We start from the raw sequence: 10,736 nt of genomic DNA, 5'->3' as shown, positions 1-10,736 counted from the left end.
TTTTTTTTTTTTTTTTTTTTTTTTTTTTTTTTTTTTTTTTTTTTTTGTTCTTTGTTGAAAATGCAGCAGTCTTGGGTTTGGCCTGATTTAGAAGCAAAATTGTTCTCTTTGTTTTTTTCTCTCTTTTTTTTTTCTTTTTTGTTAAGGAAAAACATATACTGTAAGATCCCTTTACATCTTCAGCATAAAAGAAAATGAAGCTCAGAAAGTCTCCTGTAATAAAGGTTTGAGAAAGAACGCTGAGTGACATTGTCTTCAGACATTTCTGAAAAAAAGAGGAAGCAGCTCATTCTGGCACCTGGTACTCTTTGGGAAAACAAAAAGGAAAGTAGGTTGCAGTACTGCTCTCTTTTCATAGAAAATGGTAAGTATTTGTGGCACGGTCCTTTGTCCAAAAGTGTAAGAAAAGAAGAAAGTTGGCTGTTTTTGTAGCTAAAACACAGTCTCTCTGACCAGATCTAGGATTATCTCCATTGTTTCTGCAGTACAAGGACGATGCAGAGCATGAACACTGTAAGGAGTGACTGGCTAGACTGGGTTGCTGAAGAGTCCACTTCTCTTCTGTCTGAGTCAACAGGTGGAGCTTCAGTAGTGATGAAGTCAAACTCAGTAGGACAGATGTCATCAGTACAACCACTTCCACTTCCTGAGCCACTGGTTTCATCACCTAGCACAGGGAGGTGAGAAAAACAAACATAAGGATTGATTAAAACACTCATCCCACAGATCCATTGTCTTGTCCTTCAAAAATATCCAACAATCATAGGATTATCAGGGGGGTAAGCTCTAAATATACTGGAAGGGGGATGAAGTAAGACTATTCCACAAATAATTAAGATTTTTTTCACTTTTTAACCTACATTTATGCTTTTTCTAATATATGTTTGCTTCTTTTAATTAGCCATTTTGTATGAGATAGGCTGTAAGCTGTGTGCCTGTGCTGCAAAACAAGCCAATATCATACTGAGCTATATTAATAGGAGTTCGCAAGTCAAGGGAAGTGATTTTTTTTTCTATTCAACTCTAGTGAGGCCTCATCAGGAGTGTTATATCCAGTTTTAGGTACCGCACTTCAAGACAGAAGTGAACAAATTAGAAAGAGTTGATCAGAGAGTAACAAAAATGATTAGTGGTTTGGGAAACATAACTTACGAAAAATTTTGGAAGAATTTAGTTCTGTAGAAGAGAAGACTGAGGGCAACTTAATAACCAGGGATCCTGGTTTTCTCTGATAGAAAAAAAATCCCCAATTTATATTATGTGTAAGTGGTATTTCATTTTAATCATGGAAAAATGTGGATTTTGGGTTACTTTTTTAAATCTGGAAATTGGGGTTTTTTTTATCAGAGAAAACTAGGATCCCCAGTTATTAAGTTGCCCTCAGTCTTCTCTTCTACAGCCTAAATTCTTCCAAAATTTTTCGTAAGTTATGTTTCCCAGACCTCTAATCATTTTGTTGCTCTCTGATTGACTGATTTCATTTCTGTCTTGAAGTGTGGTGCCCAAAACTAGATATTATCAGAGAAAACCAGGATCCCTGTTAATATCTGAAGGGTGATAATAAAGAGAATGCTGTATGGCTAAAACTGCAACAATGGAAATTTAGGAATGACCCTGCCTTGAGCAGAGGGTTGAACTATGAGATGTCCTGAGGTCTCTTCTAGACCTATTATTCTACTGAATCTGTCAATTATCTATCCAGATAAACATTTACCTTTGAAGCAACAAATGACTTCTTCCTAGAAAATCCCACACCTCTCCTGTGCTTGTTCTTCAATGGCCACTACAGCTGTTAAGGACTAGATTTTAATCTTTGATTAGCAAAAGGTAACTAAGGAAGTTCATTTCTGAGGGTCTGCTGCATCACATCTTAATGTAATGGGCATAGCTGTGATTCTACAGGGAAGATTCTGATGAGGCAGGATCTTTAATGAGCTTGTTTTCCTGCAAATTCTGAGAGGAAATTATAACAGAGGAGTGATTTTAGGCCTTGCTTTCCTGGTAAAGCTGCATGAAATAAAACAATTGTTTAAATTAATGCAAACTTCCTTGAATATACTTTTATTGTGGTTTAACAGCAGCGAATTTTGGTTAGATTACAGCAGCTCCCAATAAATTTGAAATAATCTGCAAAGAACCCATTTAAAACCCAAATAGGTGGCTGCATCAGTTAAATCAAGACCATTTAACCTATAACGGATTAAATTAAGACTTTAGGCTGAAGTGGTGTAACATTGTTCTGTAGGCAAGTCGTTGTATTCTTTTTCTATTGCAATGCAGGGCTACATGAAATAAACCATAATTAACAGACGAATATATTGAAGGAAAGAGTCTCTCATAGAACTGAGGGGGCCCATTTATGAATTTCTTTGGAAGATTTTTTTTTTTCACTAAAACCAGTAGTGTAACTAGGGTGGGATGACTGGGGCACCAGCCCCAGGTGCTGACTATGAGTTGGCTCTGGAATTATGCCCAGAAGCCTTTGCCACCACAGCACCACATCAAGTGGTATATCGGGGGGGGGAGGGGAGGAGAGGAAAAGAGTGAGTGGAATACTACCCTCTGAGGAGCCTTTGCTAGAGGAGGTACAGCCCTACACTCAGTATGCATGTATCATGGGAAAAGAGGGGAAGAAGCAAATGAGGCACCAAGATTAGCTTGGAGGGAGCCCTGCCATGAGGCTACTGCTGCTGGAGCAGAGCTGATGCTGCTACAATAGCAGCAATGGCAGCAGTAGCTCCAACGGGTAAGCCTTCCCTTTCCCCTACTCACGTCCTCCTTGTCTATAGTGGTTGGCGTACCCCTGTGCCTCCCCACACTGTCTTGGGAGCTCAGTGAGATGGCTATGCATCTAATTCAGTAGCTTACTTGTATCCTGGAAGTTCACATCATTCCCATTGTATGCATTCTTCAGTTTGTTTGTCATGACTCGTAGGGCCATGATTTGTTGACGAATGAAGGTGTCTGGCCTTGTGATGTCCACATCTACCTCTGGATTGTTGATCTGGTTGGTCAGCCCATCGTTCATAATCTCAGGTAGGTATCTATAGAGAAGAATGAACCACTGACTCAGTATATAACCAATGACAGCAGGAGTAGGGTAGGTAACCTTTTCCGGCTACAGGACAGAACAACCCAGCCCAGGTCAGAGGTGGGCAGGTGTAATTGACTCAGAATCATTGACTCATTCCTTTCAGAAATGAGAACTGTAGAGCAAAGTCCAGGCTAAGCAATTTGCTGATATTCACTGTCTTAAACATTTTCTATGTAGAAAAATGCCTCAGTTAATTTATCAGTGTAACAGTTACCTTTTTTTAAAGGGGCTGGACACATGGAAAAAAGGAGCAGTTAGTAACATCTAACCCGCTAACTCCCCACACCTGTATCAGGATATATTCTGCCTCTGAAAATCACAGTAAAGATTTATCAAGTCCTCAGCTAGTGTAAAACAAGTGTTTCCCCCAAAATTTTCCCTGGTGAAGTACACAAGAGTCAGATACTCTTGCTCCCTTGCTACTAAAGCCACTAATTGCTTCTGGTTGCCACCACTTCCCCCACCACCCTGTACCAGCAGTTGCCATGTCTTTCTAGGGAACGTTTCATGCCTCCCCCAGCCCCCAGAGTGTCTATCCCCTATGATTTGAGAAATGCTATATAAAAGAATGGAGTCCTTTTGAAATTTGCTAATGTATAACAACAAAGAATCTAAACCTATTTTTTTTGTAGTTCTTTTAATGTTTTACCCCCTCGTTATGTAAAGATGTTATACCCTTATGTAGGTAATTTGGAAAAATTATACTGTGAATTTGGTCCATAGGTTAAGTAAGTCATTATTATTTTTCCAGCCTTTACCTCCTCAAGCTTTTTTCTTGATCACTGGACAACAGCAACTTCCTGCTTGTCATTCATGTTTCTAATGGAAGAGCCATTCTTGACTGGCACCTATTTGTAGGTTCTCTCATTCTGGCTACAAACATGTCTTACAAATGCTTTCTACATAACATCTATAAGAGATAGCCTTTCATGTCCATCTGCAGAACTAAAACTTAAGCCCATGCCTTTATCATCTCATCTTTCTTACTGTTGCATGTTTTTCTCTCTTTTTTCTTGACAATTTTTTTTGCCCTGTTTGTATCCTTTCAGAATGCTTCTGCAAAGATCATCTTATTCACCTCCTGGTTTGACTCATACCATCCATCTCTCTGGTTCTTTCCAGTAGTTCTATCTGCTTATTCAAACATAAACTGCTTATCTTAACCTCATAGCCATTCCCATCTTCCCTATCATCTCTCATTAACTACTGAAATATCACCTCCCACCTCAAGTGATGCCAGTCTCCATAATCTAGCTGCTTCCTAGCCAGTCAGCCCCCAGCCTGTAGTGGTGCATGAGATTGTTCCATCCTATGTGCAGGACTCTGAACTTCTTATTGAACCCCATGAGATTTCTTTTGGTCCAATCCTTCAACTTGTTGAGATCTCTCTGAATCCTAGCCCTACCCTCAGCAAATTTACTACTCTCCCCAGTTTGGTGTCATCTGCAAATTTGCTGAGGATGCACTTTATCCTATTTTCCAGGTCACTGATGAAAATATTGAGCAAAACCTGTTCCCAAGACCAATCCCTGGGGCACTCTATTTGTTACTGGCTGCCAACTACACATCAAACCATTGACTACTACCCTCTGAGCCTGATGATTCAGCCAGTTTTCTGTCCACCTTTTAATCATTCATCAAACCAACCCATATTTCCTTAGCTTGCTTGCAAGAATGCTGTAAAAGACCATATCAAAAGCCTCCCTATATCACTAGTCAAGGTATATCACATCCACTGGTCTCCCTGCATCCTCAGAGCCAGTCATCTCATCATAGAAAGCAATCAGGTTGGTCAGACATGACTTGCCCTTGGTGAATCCATGCTGACTGTTCCCAATCACCTTCTTCTCCTCCAAGTGCTTAGAAATGGATTCCTTGAGGACCTGCTCCATGATTTTTCCAGGGACTGAGGTAAGGCAGATCTGCCTGTAGTTCCCTGGATCCTCCTTCTTCCTTTTCTTTGCACTTTTCTAATTGTCTGGGAAACATGAGTCACCATGAGTTTTCAAAGATGATGATGGCCAGTGGCTCTGCAACCACATCAGCCAACTACCTTAGCACCCTCAGGTATATTGCATCCAGCCCCATGGAATTTTACACATCCAGCTTTTGTAAATAGTCCCTAACCTGTTCTTTTGCCACTGTTGGCTTCTCATCCCCTTCCCAAAATGTGCTGCCAGGTGCAGTAGTCTGGGAGCTGACCTTGCCGTGAAGAGTGAAGTGAAAAAGTCATTGATTACTTCAGCCTTTTTTTCCATCCTCTGTCACTAGGCTGCCTCTCCCATTTAGTAAAGGACCCACACTTCCCTTTATATGGCTGTGGTCCTAGGTGGCCTGCAGTCTTGAGGGGGTGAGCCATGAGGAAATTGAGAAGGTTCTTCAAGTACGCAGCCTGAGATGTTTGCCTCTCTCCCACCATGCATTGATGTTTTCTTGATATATATCAGGAGGTTAATGCAGGCTGGGTACTGTCTTTCTTTACTGACTCAGTGGGTCTTCTTCACGGGGCTCCTCCTCTCCTTACACCCCACTCTTACCATGTCCAAACAGATGAACACTGTCTGCGTCCTGATGATCACTGAAGTCAACCAACTATTAGTGGTCCCTTGTAGTTGCAGCTTAGCTGAATCACCTTCAGTCTGCAACCCAGTCAAATCTGGGCTGTAGATAGTTTGTCTCTGGCTCTTTGTAGGACCTGTCTTTTAACTTTTAATCAGCACAGCCAAAGCCACAATGGCAGAAAATTTGAATCAATCTGATGCTTGAGTATAAACCAAACAATCCATCCTGAATCTCAGAAATCAGTGAACATAAAATCAATTCACCCTTCTACGTGGGCTTATCAGTTTCTACTAATGGAACAGTCCAGAACCAAGGCAAACTCAAATCGCTTTCCTCCTGGAGTTAGTTTTTCAGTTCATAAGTAGTCCTTCCCTCAATCATGTGAATAAACAAAGCATCTCTCCTTTGTTCCTTCTTTTAACACAGTCCAGAAGGGAAAAGGATAAAGGAAAATCCATTCAGAAAAGAAAAAACAAACAAACCTTGGCTTGTAAAGAAAGGGGTATGGCCCCTTTAAGACTCATGGTTTGGCACTGCTTTCTCACTTTCACTTTCTCCCTGCATCTCACTGTCTCTGCTGAGCCAGTTGGCTTCACAGCCAGCTGAGTTCTGGACCTGGTTTGGGCTCTTCTGACCCTTTCTGTTCTGGACTCCTGGCCCTTCTCCACTGTCCTCTGCAGGAGAATGATGGTTCCAGCTACTTCCAGGTCCCATCACCAAACTCTGCAGCTGCTCCCCCATGCTCTGCCCTTCTTCCAGGCCTGAAATGCCAACACCTGCATTCTTCCTTCCAATCCTGAAGGAGCAGGTGCTACAAAACCTTGGCGGCTGAGCCTTCTCCTCAGGTCCACTTCCCCCTGCTTCCTCCTGTCCCTCCGAGTTTTCCTCAGGTCCCCTTTGCTTTCTCTCACAAGTTTGAACATACTAAAACAATACAAGACTGCTGGAAATGATCAGCTTCTTTTTCCTGATTATCCACTAGTACTGTCAGAAGAGTTAACAAGGTTGTAATGAGGCTTTCTAGATTCTTGCAGTCTATTCAGAAGTTAACGGTGGTGAGAAAACAGAAGCACCTTCATAGCAGAGAAAATGGCAGACTGCAGGGTTATGAATCACCGGAGGCAGAAATTGAAGAAAATATCCCAGAACAACCTGGAGGCAGCAGAACAGGGGCTCTGTGGCTTAGCTAAGCCCTAAGTTATATTTTACCTGAGCCTCTGGAGCAGCACATCCATTCATCAAATGTCTCCACAGCTGAAATACCTGGTGCGCATAGATTATTCTACTCCAGAGTAAAGCTGATGTAGTCAGACTGTGGGACAGCTGCTTTAAAAACAGTTTTTTGGTTAGGCTACAGCTTTCCAGGAGCTCTGTTGTGATCCACCCATTAATTGTTCACTGTGAGAATCATTTTAAAAATTCTGTTCCCACAAGGAAAAACAAATAAAGTGTCCTTGCTACTTTTATCAGGACTGAAAGAAACCACTTGGCTCATCAAGTCCAATCCCCTCCATTTTTTAGGAAACCATGTGATAGACATTGAGTCCAGGAGGGCAGACCTTTGCTGGCCCCTCTTACAAACACCAGAAGGCCACAAAACACTTCTAGACTCTTACAACAAATTTAGCATCTCTTGTTCAAAAAACTGAGGGCCTCAAAATTACTATGTGCCAGGAAAAAGAATAGGGGGAATGATTTTACCAGAAGGATGGGATTGAATGTAAGCTTTGTTAATGTTCTTATTGCTTATACAGCTTATCCAGTGCTGGATGAGAGGCCTTAATGTCCCTCTGGGTAGGGGAGTAGGACACAATTGGTGCAGACAGCTTGCAATTAAATTGCTGTTCAGAAAAACACTCGTGAATGAAAGGTCCATCCAGTTCATGCTCCAAAGAGACAATATGGATTTTAAAAAGGAAGTCCCATCTCTAGTCTCCTATAGAAACAAAAACAGGGTAATCTAGCAATTTTGGTAAATAAGTCTTAACTGATGGAGGAGGAAACCTATCCCCAAGGAAATCTATCAAATTTTAAAATACCCCCAAAGTGACAAAAAGATTGAATCATGGCTGGGAATTCAAGGGGCTGCCCTCACTTCCTGAAAGTTTATTTCTCCCTCTGTGATTCTGTCTTTCTCTAACACCAAACAATGATCATGAAAGGAGTCTCTCTAGTGCCATAGCAGATGATATTAGGAACTATCAGATGAACTTCTGAATGGAATAAACACCTCATGGTATTCAGAACAAAATCCAAAGCTCATTTCTTCTGTTTTGCCAGCTGTTCCATCTCCTGCACACGCACAGAGGCAAAAAACTTACAAAATATATCATACATTTCTCTTATAGGCTGTGAAAAAAGAAAGAAGGAGCCCTATTATAATGATTTTTAACTATGTGGAAAGCACACAGATTTTACAGCAGTGAAGGGTCCAGCATACAGAGAGAGAGGTTACAAGGCTGTCAAATGACTAATTTATGTTTCATTTTATGCTTGATTTATTTTGCCTTACTGTTAGGAATAAAAGTAGAAACTAGTATATATGATATACTTAATCTTCAGTAAATTCTCTATATGAGAGAAGTGGGGCTTCTTTGGGGAATTTATTACAATAAGAGCATCTTCCAGTATATATTCTATATAACATGAATAGCAAGGTTCAAATCCCATCTGGAGACCAACTGAGTTTAAGGGTTCAAGTGGTTCTCATATGTTCAGTTGTGGAATTGGGCTTGATGCTTTCTCTCTCTCTCTCCCAATACTCTCCAGAGAATTGAGTGATTCCAACCATAAATATTCATATAAGTTTAGTTTGTTGTGCTATGACTGATGAAAAATGAAAGATTTAAATAAATCATATGTAGGGAGGTAGTTCAAAGCTTATTTACCATAAGAAAGATGCACTTCAAACAAAAGTGCTGAAGATAAGAGCACAGCAATTTTATTGCAATGGATATCTAAGGCCCCTGGTAGACATTGAAGTGATCACACAATTTGGATCTGAGGAATTTTATGCCTGATCCCAAAAACTGTAAGCACACTGGCCCCATGGCTTCTGTGTTCAGGTGCATGCAGTTGAGCATGAGGGAGCCTGGGTCTTCAGCTGTCCTTAGTGGAGAACCAGCATCTGGCTGTACAGCGTGGTTTTAAATATCAGTGTGTGCAGGGGCCAGAGGGGAATCCATAGGTTTCCCATTTAAGGAACAGGGGCATTTAAAGCTATATCACATTGCCTGATGTTGCATGCTGCATGTACAAATTAAGGCATGAAACAAACAAACCACAAATACGTTTTACGTTAAAAGAGAAACATCTTTGTGACTTGTTTACCATTTTATCATGCCATAAACTCCCCAAACAAGTTGCATGTTGCAATGTATGGTGACATTAACATGTTAACCACACCATTACTGCAACATCTGTCCGTGGCCTAAGATTTCTTCCCAAAGTATAAAATATCAGTGCCTGTATAAATGCCTAGTTTCAGAATGGGTTAGATTTAACTGTACAATGGCTACATTTAAAATTTGGTACCCAAAGGTAGAAAATGAAACCTAAATTTAAATGCCTAACTCAACCTGAGATGCTCAAAATAATTAAGTAGGTTCCTTTGTATTGATTAACTTTGGTCTACATTAGAAGTTCTGCTGCTGAGCTGTTTTGGCTTTGACTTCACTCCCTAGTTGTTGTAACTTAAATAAGAGGTGCAACCCATGGTGCACATGGGACACACCACGGCATGGTGGAGTGAGAGCTGAGGTGGGGGCTATCCATGCATGCAGTGTGTGTGTGGGGGGAAACTGCCTGTGCTTGCAGTATAATGTCTGCCCGTATACATGTGTAATGATGGGGGCAATGGACAACTTGCACATGTGGTGCAGTTAGGGCTGGGGCAGTCTGGGGGCCTGTGGTTCACAGCAGTGCAGCCCCTGGGGCACGTGTCACTGGCCTCTTAGGAGGACAGCCCTAGTATAGGTCTATGGGTATAAAGTCTCCTCCTGCCAGAAAAGCCCCATCAGAGGGACCAGCTGACTTACTGCTGCCACTACAGCAAAGGTGGCGACAGGCCCTGTAGGGTAGAGAAGATGTAGACATGTTTTCAGTATATGTATTTGAAAATTGAGCTACTGGGCTACTGCAGGAAACTTAAGCATTTATTTAGTTGTGCTTAAATTGGTTTTTAAGCACTTAAAGTTAATGTTTGCTAGACTCCCTTGCTGAATCAGGGCCCCAGTCTTCTAAGTACATGAATGAAAAATTTAGACAGCTACCACAGTATTATCAACATATCAGTTCACCTGTTTTCTCTCTTGAATGAGAAAGGCTTAAAATTGTTAGCCTTCCTTTAAACCAAGGGTACAGACAGAGAAACATAAAATGTTAGGGCTTTTTTGAGCGACAGGCTCTGAGTGACAGCCAAGCACATGTTCTGACAAAAGCATTTTGATGTGTGTGGGGTAGGGTCAAGTCATACAAAATTGGAAGCAGAGTCTAGGGACAAGTTTTGACAGCAAATTTGTGGCTGGCTGGGCAAACTTGTTCATCACAGCTGCTTTTGTTGCAGGTCTGGAAGCAGAGATACCCCTGTGTATTTTAAGCTTTGCTGCTTCTCTTGTAGTTAACCATTCCTTTTTGTGCATGACAACAAGAAGAACTGTATTACTCTTATAAATACAAATAGATCAGGAAAGACTATCTTGGATGTGTGTTCATTTTTTTCTCTTCTAGAAAGGAATCCACTAGCTCAGACCCTCTGGGTAAGTTTGTATTGCAGTGTTGTTGATGTGCTATGTTAGGACTGTGCTAAGGTAAGAGCTGCTCACACTCTCTTCCTTGCATGCACCAAACCTGGAAATACAACAGTGAGACAGCTCTGGGGACACCTCCTACAGCTACTTTCAAGCTCTCTGGAGAAGCCTTGTGAGTTCCTGGGTTGGGTCCCCACATGGAGTGACTTCACCATTGCATTTCTGAGTTTGGCATATGGGGACAGAAGCAGGTGAATGAGGTATGCTTCAGTGCTTCCCATTCCCAGGAGCACTGAGATGAAGTATAGTGATGTTCTCTGATTACAATGAAG

General features: G+C 41.4%; 1 protein-coding gene across 1 annotated transcript in view; it reads right to left on the bottom strand.

Annotated features, from left to right (window-relative positions):
* Positions 1 to 41: 41 nt before the first annotated feature.
* Positions 42 to 10,736, bottom strand: part of GPC6 (glypican 6) — a 1,304,538-nt gene continuing 1,293,843 nt past the window's right edge. The window contains exons 8-9 of the mRNA XM_019524944.1: positions 2,869 to 3,044; positions 42 to 667 (exon numbers count right to left, since the gene is read on the bottom strand). Coding sequence (XP_019380489.1) covers positions 465 to 667; positions 2,869 to 3,044 — 379 coding nt within the window. The 3' untranslated portion in view covers positions 42 to 464. The remainder of the gene's footprint in view (positions 668 to 2,868; positions 3,045 to 10,736) is intronic.

The sequence above is a fragment of the Gavialis gangeticus genome, unplaced genomic scaffold, assembly GCF_001723915.1.
Source record: "Gavialis gangeticus isolate Ggan-Ray unplaced genomic scaffold, GavGan_comp1, whole genome shotgun sequence".
Lineage (NCBI taxonomy): Eukaryota > Metazoa > Chordata > Crocodylia > Gavialidae > Gavialis > Gavialis gangeticus.
This window is presented reverse-complemented; position numbering and strand designations above follow the sequence as displayed.